The sequence below is a fragment of the Rattus rattus genome, chromosome 2 (assembly GCF_011064425.1).
Source record: "Rattus rattus isolate New Zealand chromosome 2, Rrattus_CSIRO_v1, whole genome shotgun sequence".
In the NCBI taxonomy this organism is placed as follows: Eukaryota; Metazoa; Chordata; class Mammalia; order Rodentia; family Muridae; genus Rattus; species Rattus rattus.
Genome location: NC_046155.1, coordinates 158,811,728 through 158,827,354, shown reverse-complemented (window position 1 = coordinate 158,827,354; position 15,627 = coordinate 158,811,728). Strand labels below are relative to the sequence as shown.

At 38.4% G+C, this 15,627-nt stretch overlaps 2 protein-coding genes across 2 annotated transcripts; both read right to left on the bottom strand.

Annotated features, from left to right (window-relative positions):
• Positions 1 to 5,091: 5,091 nt before the first annotated feature.
• Positions 5,092 to 5,259, bottom strand: LOC116894421 (keratin-associated protein 20-2-like). The gene has a single exon (XM_032896126.1). It carries the CDS (start codon positions 5,257 to 5,259, stop codon positions 5,092 to 5,094), a length of 168 nt encoding a protein of 55 aa, XP_032752017.1.
• A 6,658-nt stretch (positions 5,260 to 11,917) lies between these two features.
• Positions 11,918 to 12,076, bottom strand: LOC116894420 (keratin-associated protein 20-2-like). Its single transcript, XM_032896125.1, has one exon. The coding sequence runs from the start codon at positions 12,074 to 12,076 to the stop codon at positions 11,918 to 11,920; it is 159 nt and encodes a 52-aa protein (XP_032752016.1).
• Positions 12,077 to 15,627: the final 3,551 nt, after the last annotated feature.

The window sequence follows — 15,627 nt, the reverse complement described above, 5'->3', positions numbered from 1 at the left end:
CTAGCATTTTATATGTGAGAAAAGAGAAAAAATGTAAGAAGGGATTCTAAATAAGTCTACTAAATACATGAGCAACAGCTAGACAAAAAGTCACTCAAGGACACAAAACAACCACTTTCTAAGTTTTAACTCTTAATGGACAATGAAGATAAGAAATGTTTTAACCAGATTCCTCAGCAGAGAAATGTGAGGTCAATACACATGAAGATGACTAACCCAAACATGAAAGAAAATGAACCATTTTTTACCGAGTCAATAGCTACAGTGTAGAACAACTGAAGTTTTCACAGGAGGAAAAATCATTCTCTAAACTTAATTCTATGGCAATGAGACTGTCTCCCCATTTACAGGAGGGGTAAAACATAAACAAGTATATTTACAAAAAACAAGGACAGAAATATTTACAACCACATTGGTGATGACAACCAAAATGCAGCAGTTATAAATGTCTGAATATTAGACCAATGCCTTGTGCAAAATTCACACAAGACAATAATAAACTGCATGCTTCTGAATAGAACCTTTCCCCAAGGTAGTTTTAATATATTTTTTACTAATCTCTGCATGACATGGTATTTGTGTTACTTATATTAAATCTAAGAAGTCATTTTTCTTTATTGAGTTATGTATAAATTGCATATAGTTGGATGATAGATTTTTTCCCAGTCTGCTTATTGCTGCCACCCTCTAATTGGTGAACTTAGAGCATTTATATTTTAAGTAATTTTGGTATCTGAGAACTTTAATATGACAGTTTGTTATCTGACTTCTACTTGTTTTATCTTTGTTTTTATTTTCTGCTTCAGTTTCACCAGTTATTAATATAATTGTTTCACTAATCCAGATCACAGAGACCTGGAAATTAAACAGGATATTAGAAAAATAACAGGGATTTTAGAGAAAAATGAGATAGTTATTTTACTTTGTTAATAAGGTTATAACACAGAACTTTTCATAATTTCAGGTAAACTGGGGTCTTTACTCTCATTGATGGTATTTTTTTAATGAATGTAAATTTAATGTAGCTAAGATTTCATTTGGAAAAAGATGTTCTCATAATAAAGAACTCCACATGACGTTATTGATATTCTTATTTTATGCGAAACATATTAAAAGTCAAATAGAAATGGATTAATCCTTTTTGATAAAAATAGAATGAATTATCTGAAATATCATCAAATTGAATAGTTCCCCAGGATTGAAGATGTAGCCTCAATAGAAATATGTTTAAAGCACACCAAAATAAATTAGGCTGTGCAGAAACAAAGAAATGAGTTTCAGTGTGAATGTTCAGAGTCTACGGATCTGATAAAACCATCAGATGGATATGGTAAGAGGTCATGTTCAGCTAGAGGGATCTTGCCTAAACCAGCCTGTTATCAAAGAAAAAAGACATAAAGACAGAAAAATAAGAGCATGGAAAATAAGATTCACAGTGTACTGCAATCAGAAAAATTAATGTAATTATTGGTTATGATATTAGAATATTAAGATAGCATTTTTCTTTACTTGAATATCTACGTTTACATTAGTGCTACCTAGGAATATAATTGCTCCTTACCTGACTTTGGGAGGCAACTAGGTGGCATTTCATAATTACTAATTAAAACTCACAAGAGGGGCAGTTGAATCCTGTACACTGTGCTAGAAGTTTCTCAAAAGAACCCATAGACTGAAATGTTCTGCAGTAGATGGAAAGACAGCCCCTGAGCAATTCACATCTTAGCCACATTCTAAAACTCATAATTGTCACTCTGACCACTCTGGTACTTTCTGCAGTAGCGCACAGTGTTGCTGTAGAAGCACAGCTTGGATCCCAGTTGAGTTCCTGAGTGAAACACGACTGTGCCGAAGGTGAAAGCGATTGAACTGAGAATATTTAGACATACAGATTGCATATTTGAAAATCAATGGATGGCTGGGCAAAAATAAAGCATCCTAATATTGATTTAAAAATGGGGGCTGGGGATTTAGCTCAGCGGTAGAGCGCTTACCTAGGAAGCACAAGGCCCTGGGTTCGGTCCCCAGCTCCGAAAAAAAGAACCAAAAAAAAAAAAAAATGGATAAACTTTCTCATGGTTGCAATAAACTCGTCCCACTCTGGAGAATACATGTGATTTCTAATAATAAAATGGTATATTTAGAAGCCATACTTTCCAGCTTTGTAGGAAAGCCAGAGTGGGGTTAGCAGTGCTTACATTTTCAGTGTGTGAAAACGAATGGACTCTTCTCCGGTTAGCATATTGTAAAAGGAGAGAAACATTTCATAATATAGGGCTTGGTGCATGAAACCTAAGCACAGGTGCTGTGAAAGACACATGCATACAAACATGTAGAATGTTAGTGCTCCGGTGTGAAGTACAGCTACTGTACAATATACTCATTTTATATACTTTTTAATTTTTTATATTATAATTATAACTTTTCTCTCTTCCCTGTCTTCTCTCCAGACCCCCACTATGTCGCTCCGCACACTCCTGCCAATTTATGGACTCTTTTTCATTAATTATTGTGGCATGCATATACATATATACATGTATCTTTCTAGCTATAATCTGCTCAGCCATTATAGTGTTAATTATATATATGCATTCAGAACTGATCACGTGGCACTTCCTAAGGGAAGTTAGTCTAGCAGGTCATCTTCCTGCTTTCTCCATTGGGTTTTTCCCTGCCCACGCTGACATGTGCATTGGTCAGAGGCGTGTGTTTGGGGAGAGCTGCCCCGATGGCATGAAATGTGAGAGCTGTTCTCTGACCACCACATTTAGGAGAGCTGGTTTCACCCCTCATCAGCTGCTACAAGATGGCAGTGGCATGGGCAGAGGAGAGCTGCACCCTAACCTCAGGAATGCCACAATTTGGGGAAACATCAGAATAACTGAGAGGAGTCTCAGTGAGGGACCAGTATTGATGTTTTGCAATCAATGATCATTTGCAAGCAAAGTGGTACACTGTACGGCATACCACAGTTCCATTTGTTACTATGCCTAAAAAAATATATGATACCAAGGCAAGAAAGAAGGAGGAGCTAAGTGGCAGACAGGTGGCAGAACTGGAAACAAGGTGGCTGAAACTGGTGTGAGAGAGAACACTAGGGTTAAAAGAGGAACAGGTTACTGCCCAAAGGGGTCAGCAAGCTCTTTTATTTTAATTTTAATTTTTTAAATCTCCTTTCAAGGGTGACGAGGGTAGAGGGCCGAGACGAAAGGTCTGGAAAAGGAGTGGGATTAGGGTACACAATGTGAAATTCCCAAAGCATCAATAAAATATTAAGTTAAAGATATCTACAGAAACAAGCTAAGTGTAGTTTTTAATCTGCATCAAGGAATCATCTCTTTGTAACAGATGGTGACCACTACAGAAAACTACAACCAATCAAAATGCAGAGCCCAGTCTTAATGGAAAGATCTATAAAACACTCCCGCACCAAGCATACTCATGTATCATTGCAGAAGAGGGTATAGAAAGATTGCCCAATCAGAGGATCAAGGAATATGATGTAAGATGATATATCTTAGAAGCGTAAGAAGGTATACCCAAAATGTCTCATCATGATTGCTCAAATATGAAGGGAAATACTTGTTTAAAAACAAAATTAAAGCATAGGGAAAATGGTAGATATTCAAACTTTTATGGTTTGTTAGAAAGAATTGGTATTTTTGTCCTATTCACTTTATTATACTCATTTTATTTTATTGAGAAGATAGTATTTATTTCATCTGGTATAATTTTCTTTTTTTAAATTTAGTATTTTTGTTTATTAAATTATTTCATTTATTTACATTCCAAATATTGTCCCCTTCTCAGTCCCCTCCCCCCCTTCTCTTTGCCTCTGAGAAGGTATTCCTTCCATCACACACACACACACACACACACACACACACACACACACACACACACACACACACACACACACCCCACCTCCACCCCGTCATTTCCCTTTGCTGGAGCATCAGATATCTACAGGATTAGGTACATCCTCTCCTACTGAGGCAGACAAGGCACTTCCTCTGCTACATATGTGCCAGGGGCCACAGAACAGCCCATGTATGCTCTTTGGTTGGTGGCTTAGTCTCCAGGAACTCTGAGAGGTCCAGTTAGTTGTTACTGTTGGTCTTCCTATAGTATTCCTTCCATCCTTCCCCTAACTCTTCTATAGGGGTCCCTGACCTCAATCCAATGGTTGGCTGTAAGTGTCTGGATCTGTCTCAGTCAGATGCTGGTAAAGACTCTCAGAGGATAGCTATACCAGACTCTTGTCTGCAAGCAAAACATGGTAATAGGTTTTGATACCTGATCATGGGATGGATCCCAAGTTGAACCAGTCACTAGATGCTTTTTCCTTTTAATCTCTGCTCCATTTTTGTCCCCGCATTTTATTTAGACAAGAAACATTCTGGGTTAAAATTTTTCAAGATAGTTGGGTGTTTTCATCTCTCCACCGGGGGTCCTGTCTATCACTGGAGGTGGTCTCCTCAGGTTCAATCTCTCCACTCATGGGCATTTCAGCTAAGGTCATCTACACTGAGTCCTGGAAGCCTCTTACATCCCAGGTCTCTGGGACTTTCTAGAGATTTCCTCTGTCCCCCACACCTCAGAGCTTCATAGTCCATTCATTCTCCTGGGCCTCTGGGCTCCTCTCCTGTCTCCTCCCATAATGAAAAGAAGTGGACTTTTTCCTATCTCTTTCTCTCTCTTTCTCAGAGGCAAACATGTGCATGCAATTTACAAAACTTACAGATTTGGGAGACTGTTGTAGACAATTATGAAGACTAGAACATGGCAAGGCTTGTAACAACTATGGTTTATTTAAATATACAAATCTATTTTAGATATACCTTGAAAGCCAAGTTTGATGTAGTTTGTACATTATTAAGCACAGTTTCAGAAGAAATATTATTGTACAGATTATTATAATTTATCATTGATAAAGATGAAACAAAACAGAGAAATTGGATTTATTCATTTTCCCCCAAGTAATTGATAATATAGATGTATTTTAGAATCCATGAAAATGATTCTGGTTTTAAGATATTTGGGGATGTATTGAATCAGAGAGCTGAGTAGGTGGGCAGGTACAGAAACTCCTCAGTAGAAGCCACAGGACCAGTACCTTCTACAGCACAGTGGGCGGCAGCAGCCATAACCATAGCCACCATAGCCACCATAGCCACAGCCATAGCCACAACCATAGCCACAGCCTAGGCCACCATAGTCATAGCCCAGGCCTCCGTAGTAGCCGCCATAGTAGCACATGGTGTCAGGAGTGGAGTGTTCAGAGGAAGACAAGAAGTAGGTTCCTTGAGTCTGGATGTCACCATCTGCCAAGGGCCTTTTATATAGCTGGGTTGTTGTTGGGAAAACCACAGGCATTGTAGTGTCACACATCTCTCTGCTATGCTTTAGAAAACATCACGAGTGTCATGCTTTACTGGACAGACAAGGATGCATAACTGAGATAATTGTGCTCCTACCTCAGGATTTCAAATCATGGAAATCCTTCAGTTTTTCAAGACTAGACCATTATTATTCTAGCTTAGTGAATACATCACATGATTAGGTCATATAAATCATTAAATAATTTTCTCCTGGAAACATTTGTAGTCTAGGCTACAGAAGGTCTTTGTGCTTTCTTTCGTATTGTTATTATTGTTACTCTGTAATGAACTTATTTGTAGACAACATTTCTGTTTTTTCAAGACTTTTTTTTTATGTATGTGAGTGCACTGTTGTTCTCTTGAGACACACCAGAAGAGGGCATCAGATCCCCTCACAGATGGTTGTGAGCCACCATGTGGTTGCTGCGAATTGAACTCAGGACCTCTGGAAGAGCAATCAGTGTTCTTAACTGCTGAGCCATCTCTCGAGCCCCAATAGGACAACATTTCTAAAGTCTTGCTCATGAAGAATTATCTATTTGTTACTTACATTATCTGTAATTAGTAACAAGTTTTTATCTTACATGAATTTATCTAGGTTTATTGCTTTTTCCTGCATGTTGTTTTAAAACCATTGGAAGATAAAATTTCATTTTATGTGCAGAAACTATGTACAGGTGATCCAACGTTCAACTTTGATAAAGCTTAATTAAAAAATAATTTCATTATTTTTATGTGTGAAGGTTTTGATTGAGTGTATATCGAGTATGGACTGTAGATATCCTGGAACTGGAGTAACGGAGGGTGGTGTTTTGTCCTGTGGGTGCTGGGAATCTGAGTCCGTTAGTAAGAGCAGTCATAGCTCTTAATCAGTGAACAATGTTTCCAACTCTAACTTTACTATTTTTAAAAATCAGGATCTGCGTGTAATCTTAGACCTGAAAATCAATCAGTGGCATCCGACTTTAAACATCTGGTGAGATGACTTTTTTTGTACAAGTACTTGGTATGTCGGTGTGGGGACCTTAGTTATAATCTCCCACACAATGAAAGAAGCCATGAAGCCACATGTCTATACCCTAGTGCTCTGTGGGTTAGAGGCGGGATGGTTCTGGAGCTTGCTGGTTGCTAGGCTAAGTCCATCTTTAGTCCTGTGGTAAAAGAACTATGTGGGTAAATAGAATATAGAGTAAGGTACTCTGTGTTTTACTCTGGTCTTCACATGAGTTCATCTGGTCACCTCCCTTCTGTGTGCCTATACCACAAACATACTACATTCAAATTTCATACACATACATAAATATACACAAAGTTTAGGGTCCATTTCCAGAAATGTGCTTTGTGGTAGAATCTTTGTTGATAACGCACAAAACATTAGACACAGTCTTGAATGTAGTCTTACTTTTTACAAGAGACCAAATGAGTCATATGTTTGCCATTTCCTCTCATTTTGTAGCTGATGGATAGAGCATTGGTACAAATACAATTCTACCATTGAAATGTATGCTTTTGTTTGCTTTAATTTTAATCAAATTTCAGATTCAAGACAGAAAAATGTATACCAATGAGGTCCTATAATTGTAAATGTGGATATTGCATAATTTCATAAGAAAAAGTGCTCAGATTTTACTGTACCTGTCTTAAAATTCTTTGGACTCACAAATACTGCCAGTGATAGATGTATGGCCATTATGCAACAAAACCAGTGCCTGCCTGCCTACCAGCTAACTGTCTGTCTGTCTATTATTTGTCTATAAAATGTCAATACAAAAAAAAGAGCGTATGCCCTTGAGGCTCTCAGAGATTGACCCACCAACCAAAGAACATACATAGATTGGACCTAGGCCTTCCCACACATATGTAGCAGATGTGTCTTGGTCTTCGTGTGTGTCCTGAACAACTGGAGCAGGAGCTAGCCCCCAAGCTGTTGCCTGTAGGTGGGATGTGTTCTTTTAGCTGGGCTGCCTTGTCTGACATCAATATGAGAGGAAGCACTTAGCCTGGCAGGGACTTGAAGTGTCAGTGTGAGGGATAATTAGGAGGCCCCACCAACTTTGAGGGAAAGGGAAGGAGGGGGTAAGGGAAGCCTGTGGGAGGAGCTGACTGGGACAGTGGCAGTGCACAGGATGTAAAGTGAATAAGTAAAAAATTATAAATAAATAAATAAATAAATAAAATAAATAGCATATGGCTTAAACTATATTTGAAAGCATCATTGAAAACAGAATTCATATGAACTAAACATAAACTTCAAGTCATAAAACTCGTATAAGACCACACCAAGAGTTTTGTTGCTTGGTTTTAGACATGAGTAGATGCAACTTCAACCACTTAAGTATAAAAAAATGCAAACAAACAAGTTGTCTTTTAGCCAATTAAGAAGATTCTGTATAGCAGGTCAATCCACACAGTGGAAAACAACAACAAAAACCTACAAGAAGATTTTGTTAGCAAATAGGAAATTGCTAACTAACATAATATCTAAAATAAATATGGAATATTTACAACCAAACAACACAATAAAATAGTTTTGTTAAAATGATTAGAGATTAAAATTGACATCTCTCAAAAGAAGCCTGTAGATAGCCAATGAGTAAAATAAAGTTCTATTTCACCACTGTCTCATAATTCCAAGTCCAAGTTACAATGAGTCTACTATTAATTAAATGGCTACAGAGAGAAAATAGGTTGTTTTAGTTATAGTTTCTATGGCTGTGATAAAACAACATGCAATAGCAATTTGGGTAGGAGTGGGTTTATTTGGCTCACACTTCCGTATTAGTGTTCATCATCTAAGGAAGTTAGAACACAAACTCAAACAAGGCAGGAACCTGGAGCTGATGCAGAGGCCATGGAGAGGTGCTGCTTAGTAGCTTGCTCCTCATGGCTTGCTCGGTCTTCTTTCTTATAGAATCCAGGATCAACAAGCTCAAGGATTGCAACACCCACAACGATCTGGACCTCATAAATTAATCACTAATTAAGAAAATACCTTACAGTTGCATTTTATGGAGGAATTTTCTCAATTGAGATTCCTTTCTTTCCAGTGCCTTTAGCTTGTGTTGACATAAAACTAGACAGCGCATGAGTCCTAAAAAACAGGAATGAACGGAACCCCTGTACATTGTTAAGAATAGTGTGATAACAGCCATACAGGAAGCACTATCTAGACTCCTTCCAAGATAGTCATAGGTCTAAATTTTGCTTCTTCTGAAAACATAGGTAGCAGGCACAGGGGTATGTAATGCTAGTAACATGTTCTTTGTGACAGTACTACAGTTAGCAGCTCTGTGGACACAAAATATCTATAACCCTGTCCCCTCTGTGCTCCATCTTCTAACCCACACCTCTACCTGCAAACCTGGATCTGCAGTTTACTACCTGGTCTACAGACCAGGCTGCCTCCTGGGAAGCCTGCTGCCACCTGTAACAACCAGGTGAGAAACCCTGCCCTAATCTTCTGTAAATCAAAGGACATTGTCCATAGGCCAAAACAGCAATCAACAGACTGGGAAAAGATCTTTACCAATCCTACATCTGATAGAGGGCTAATATTCAATATATTCAAAGAACTTAAGTTAGATTCCAAAAAAACAAATAACCCTATTTAAAATGGGGTAAAGAGCTAAAAAAGAATTGCTCATGGATGGTTAGGATTAACATAGTGAAAATGGACATCCTAGCAAAAACAATATACAGATTCATACAATTTCCATCGAAATCCCAACACAATTTTATAGACTTTGAAAGAAGAATTCTCAACTTTGTGTAGAAAAACAAAAAACAAACCAAAACAAAAAAACAGCATAGCTAAACCAATCCTCTAATACTATAGAAGAACTTCTAGCAGTATCATAATCAATGATTTCAAGTTGTACTACAGAGCAATAATAAAATTTCAGGTATTCATATAGAAACAGACAGTTTGATCAATGGAATAGAATCAAAGAACCAGAAATCAACACCTATAGACACTTGATTTTTGAACTTAAGTCCAAGTGTATCAACAATAAAGAGGATATGTTAAATCTAATAGAGAGAAAGTGGGAAATAGCCTTGAACTTTTAGGTGCAGAAGGCAACTTCCTGAACAGATGCCAATGGCTCAAGCACTAAGGCCAACAATTAATAAATGGGATCAAAAACCTCATGAAACTCAAAAGGCTTCTGTAAGGCAAAGGACCCTGTCAATAGAACACAATGTTAGCCTACAGATTGGAAGAAAATCTTCACCAAGTCTACAGAGGGCTAATATCCAAACTATACAAAGAACTCAAGAAGCTAGACACAATGAATTCAAATAATTCAATTAAAAATGGGCTACAGGGCTAAACAGAATTCTCAACAAAGGAATCTCAAATGGCCAAAGTGCATCAAATGTTCAATTCCGTATGTTTCAGGGAACTGAAAATCAAAACAACCCCAAGATTCTAACTTACATTCACCAGAATAGTTAAGATGAAAAACTCAAGGTTCAGCACATGCTGGTGAGGATGTGAAGAAAGGGGAACATTTCTCCATAGATGGTGGGAGTGAAAACTGGTACAACCACTCTGGAAACCAATCTGGCAGTTTCTCAGAAAATTGGGAATAGCTCTGCATCAAGACCTGTCTGTATCATTCCTGGACATATACCCAGAGATGTTCCATCATCCCACAAAGGTACCTGATCAACTGTGTTTATAGTAGCTTTATTTGTAGTAGCCAGAAACTGGAAACAATGTAGATGCCCTTCAACTGAAGAATGAATACAGAAAATGTGGCTCATTTACAAAATGGAATACTACTCAGCTATTAAAAACAAGGATATCATGAGTTTTCAAGGTAAATGAATGGAACTAGAAAATATCATCCTGAGTGAGGTAACCCAGACTGAAACCCATACGCATGGCATATACTCACTTATAAATGGATAATAGCTGAAAAGTACAGGATATAGACTATACACTCCACAGACACAAAGAAGTTAAACAAGAAGGAAACCTCAAACAAAGATGGTAGAATCTCCTTAGAAGGGGGAATTAGATAGTCATAGTTGACAGATGGAATGATGGAATAGGGTGGGAGAGGGTATGGGTAGGAAATGTGAGGTATTCAGGATCAGGTGTGTCGAGAGACAGGAGAGACAACCAGGGGCCCAGGAAAATTAATGGAAATTTGTGGATGATGGGGGTTATGGGGCATTTCTAGGAGGTGCCAGAGACACCTGTGGGGGAAGACTTTAGTTGAGATTCCTAGTAGTATGAATGTGGAATCTGAAGTGGTCATCTCCTGTAGCCAGTCAAGACTCCAGTGGAGGAATAAGAATCTTACTACAAAACTTTGAACCCCAAATTTTCCCTGTCTACAAGAAATGTAGGGACAAAGATGGAACAAAGACTGAGAAAATGCCCACCAATTACTGTCCCAACTTGAGACCCATGCTGAGGGCAAGCACCCATCCCAAGAGCAAGCACAATCACTGAGACTATTATTGATATGCTGTTATGCTTGCAGACAGAAGGCTAGTGTAACTGTCATCTTAGAGGCTCCACCCAGCATCTGACTGAAACAGATGCAGAGGCATACAGCAGAATATTGGATGGAGCTTGGGGTGTCTTATAGAAGATAGGGGGAAGGACATAGAGCCCTGAGAAACTCCACAAGAGAACCAACAAGCTAGACCATTGGAGGCTCAGAGACTGAACCTGCAACCAAAGAATATATACAGTCTGGATCTAGGCCCCCTGGATAAATGTAGCAGATGTACATCTTGGTTTGTTTTCATATGAGCCCCCCAGGAACTGGAGCGGGAATTGTCCCTAATCTGTTTCCTACCTGTGGGTCTCTTTCCCTTCACTAGTCTGTCTTGCTTGGCTTCAGTGGGAGAGGATGTACCTAGCCCTGTAGAGACTTGATATGTCATGATCAGGGATTCTCAGGATAGGGGGGCTCAACACTCTCAAGGGAGAAGTGGAAGGAGGTATGGAGAATAACTGTGTAAAGGGAGGACTAGGAGGCGAGACGGACAGCAATCAAGATATAAAGCGAATAAATAAATAAATGAAAAAACCCACAAAATGTCTATCAGTATATAAATCCTAAGTCAAAATGTTTGCCCCTGATTCTCCCCTTCTTTCTTAATATCTCTTATTTATTCTTCTCTCATTTATTCACTATTATATATGAGTGATGAAATAGAAACATACAAACAGCATCTATGCCAAACCAATAGGCATTAAAGTAATAGCAAGTCGGAGTATTTCCAAAGAAATAGTTTATTCATAATCATATGTCTTCCTTCACACAAGAGTTAATTTCCCCACAGAATCTTGGCCTAGTCAGTATTATAAAGATTCTAAAGCACTCTGCAAGCTGTCACACAGTCCACCTGGAGATAAGGATTGAGATGGAAATGTTGCTTTTCATTCTTTTTCCTCAGAGTTGAGTATAATGTTCGAATTTTGGAAGATATTTAAGAATTCCTGATATGAACTGATGTGTCTTCCAGTAAGACAGGAGGTTATACCCAGTAGACTGAGCAGATGTTGAAACTCCTCAGTAGAAGCCATAGGACCAGTACCTTCTACAACATAGTGGGCGGCAACAACCATAGCCATAGCCTCCATAGCCACAGCCATAGCCACAGCCATAGCCACAGCCTAGGCCTCCATAGCCATAGCCCAGGCCTCCGTAGTATCCTCTGTAGTAGCACATGGTGTCAGAAGAGGTTGTTCAGTTATGGACTGGTAGTATGTTCCTTGAGTTGAGTCTGGTGTAACCGTCTGCTAAGAGCCTTTTATACACTGAGATGTTTAGTAGGGAAAACCACAGGTATTATCACACACCTCTTCACTATGCTTCAGAAAACACCACAAGTTATGTGAATTACTGGATATGTAAACTGCAACTACAACATAACTGAAGTAATTATGTTTCTGTGTCACAATTCTATGGTCAAATAATCAGATGTCTGGCATAAAATTCTGGCTCCCTTTTCAACAGCTTGTCTAGTATATTAATCTATTTTTAGTTTATTGAAGACATATGACCTGGTTTACTCATATAGTACAATTATTAAAATAGTATATTCCTACTTATATTATTTTGCTTCTAATATTTCTGATACTCCATCAAATATGTTTCCATTTCTCTTCTCTTCTCTTTATCTTGCTTCTCTTTCCTTTTCTTCTTTTATTTCTTTGTTTTCTTTTTCTAATTTTTTTATATTTTCTGTTTTTGATTTGTGTTGTCTTTGTAAAATGAGTTCTTTTACTAAATCATTTTATTTATTTACATTTCAAATGTTGTCCCATCCTGGTCCTCCCTCCTCAAGTTTTTCACCCCATCCCACCTCCCCACTATGCCTCTGAAATGGTGCTCTCCCACCTGTACACCCATTCCCACCTCACCCCCACTAGCATCCCTCTTGCCTGAGGCATCAAGTTTCCACGGGATTGTGTGCATCCTTTCCCACTAAGGCAATACAAGTCAGTCTTCTGCTACACATGTCCCCAGGGTCATGAAGCAGACCATGTATGCTTGGTTTTTGGCTTAGATTCTGGGAGCTCTGAGCTGTCCATGTTAGTTGACACTGTTGTTCTTCCTATGGGGTTTCAATCCCTTTAGCTCCTTCAGTCCTTCCTCTAACTGTTGCATATTGGTCCCTGACATCAATCCAATGGTTGGCTGTATGTATATGCATTTGTCTCAGTCAGTTGTGATAGAGCCTCTCAGAGGACAGCCATGCCAGGCTCTTGTCTTTACATACAATATTGCTTTGGAAATAGCGTCAGGATTTGGTATATGCACATAGGATTCATCCCAAGTTGGGCCTGTCACTGGGTGACCTTTCTTTCACTCTCTGACACATATTTTTGTCCCTGTATTTCCTTTAGACAAGAACAATTCTGTTACAGATTTTGAAGATGGGTGGGTGGTCATGTCTATCTGCTGGAGGTAGTCTCTTCTGGTTCCATATCCCCACTGTTGGGCATTTTGGCTAATGCCATCCCAACTAAGTCCTGATAGACTCTGACATCCCATGTTTCTGTGACTTTCTAGAGGTTCCTCCTGCTTCCTAATCCTGGCTGCTGCCTATTTTGATTCATTCTCCTGGCCATTTGGGTGTCTCTCCTGTCTTTCCCCAAGACAAGACTGTACACTCTCTGCTCATCTATTCAATATAGTACTCAGAATTCTAGCTAGAGCAATGAGACAACAAAGAGATTAAGGTGAGAAAAATTGGAATGGACAAAGTCAAGGTATCACTACTTGAAGATAATATAATAGTATATGTTAGCAACCACAAAAATTCTACCAGAGAACTTTGACAGTTGACAAACAAAAGGATATAAAATTAGTAGTCTTCATATATACAAATTATAAATAGACTGAGAAAAAATAGAGATACAACACCCTTCACAATAGTCACAAATAATATAAAATATCTTGGTATAACTTTAACCAAACAAGTGAAAGATTTGTATGACAAGACCTTCAAGTTTCTGAAGAAAGAAATTGACAAAGACCTCAGAAGATGGAAAGATCTCCCATGCTCATGGATTAGTAGAATTAATATAGTAAAAATGGCCCTCCTACCAAAAGCAATCTACAGATTCAATGCAATCCCCAGCAAACTTCCAACACAATTCTTCACAGACATGGGAAAAGCATTTCTCAACTTCATATGGAAAAACAAAAAATGTAGGATTGAGAAAACAATTTTCAATAACAAAAGAAAATCTGGGGGAATCACCATTCCTGACATAAATCAAGCTGTACTACAGAGCAATAATGATAAAATACCCACATTGTATTGTACAGAGACAGTAAATCCAGGGAATATAATTGAAGACCAAAAATAAACCCATGCACCTGTGGAAACTTGATCTTTGACAAAGCAGCTAAAACCATAAGGTGGAAAAATGAAACCATCTTCAGCAAATGGTGTTGGTCTAACTGGCAGCCTGCATGTAGAAGAATGCAAATTGATCTATATTTATCTCCTTGTACAAAGCTCAAGTTGAAGTAGATCAAGAACCTCCACATAAAACCAGATATACTGAATCTAATATAAGAGAAAGTGGGAAATAGCCTTGAACACATTGGTACAGGGAAAAGTTCCTGAAAAAAACATCAATGGCTCAGGCTCTAAGATCAACAACTGACAAATGGGAACTTATAAAACTGAAAAGCTTCTGTAAGGCAAAGATTTTGTCAATAGGATAAAATAGTAACCTACAGATTGGGAAAAGATCTTCACTAACCCTACATTTGATAGAGGGCTAATATCCAAAATATACAAAGAACTCAAGAAGTTAAACCCCAAAAAATCTAAATAACCCAATTAAAGAATGGGGTACAGAGTTAAACAGAATTCTCAACAGAGTAATCTTGAATGGCTGAGAAGCACCTAAAGAAATGTTCAACATCCTTGATCATCAGGGAAATGTAAATCAAAAAGACCCCAAGATTCTACCTTACACCAGTTAGAATGACTAAGATCAAAAACTCAAGTGAGAGTACATGCAGTGATGAGGATGTGGAAAAGAGGAACATTCCTCCATTGCTGGTGGGATTGCAAGATGGTACAACCACTCTGGAAATCAATCTGGTGGTTCCTCAGAATATTGAAAATTGTTTTACCTGAAGACCCAGCTATACTACTCCTAGGAATATAGCCCAAAGTTGCTCCAACATATAACAAGGACATATGCTCCACTACATTCATAGACTTGTTTATAATAGCCAGAAGCTGGGAACAACCTAGATGTCCCTCAATTGAAGAATGAATACAGAAAATGTGATTCATTTACACAGTAGAATACTATTCACCTATTAAAAATGAGGACACCATGGATTTTGCAGGCAAATGGGTGGAATTAGAAAATATCATCCTGAGTGGGGTAACCCAGACCCAAAAGGAATCCATGGTATATGTACTTACTGGTAAGTGAATATTAGCCAAAATTTCAGAATACCCATGGTGCAACTCACAGTCTGCAGGAAGCTTAACAAAAAGGAAGGCCCAAGTGTGCATACCTGAAACACACTTTGAAGGGGAACAAAATAATCATGGGAGGTAGAGGGAGGGAGGAAACTAGGCGGGAGACAGGAGGGAGAAGGATTAGATATGGTGAGAGACAGGTGAAATGAGTTTTATGTGGAGGAATGTCTCCTGAGGCTTTACTACAGAAGACTCAGGTGTTGGGTGTTAATTAGTCTTTTTTAAAAAAAAAAATAATAATTAGTGTTGTAAATGTCTC

Excerpts from the sequence above, each read along its gene's own strand:
- LOC116894420 (XM_032896125.1), bottom strand. The coding sequence starts at position 12,076 with ATGTGCTACTACAGAGGATACTACGGAGGCCTGGGCTATGGCTATGGA.
- LOC116894421 (XM_032896126.1), bottom strand. The coding sequence starts at position 5,259 with ATGTGCTACTATGGCGGCTACTACGGAGGCCTGGGCTATGACTATGGT.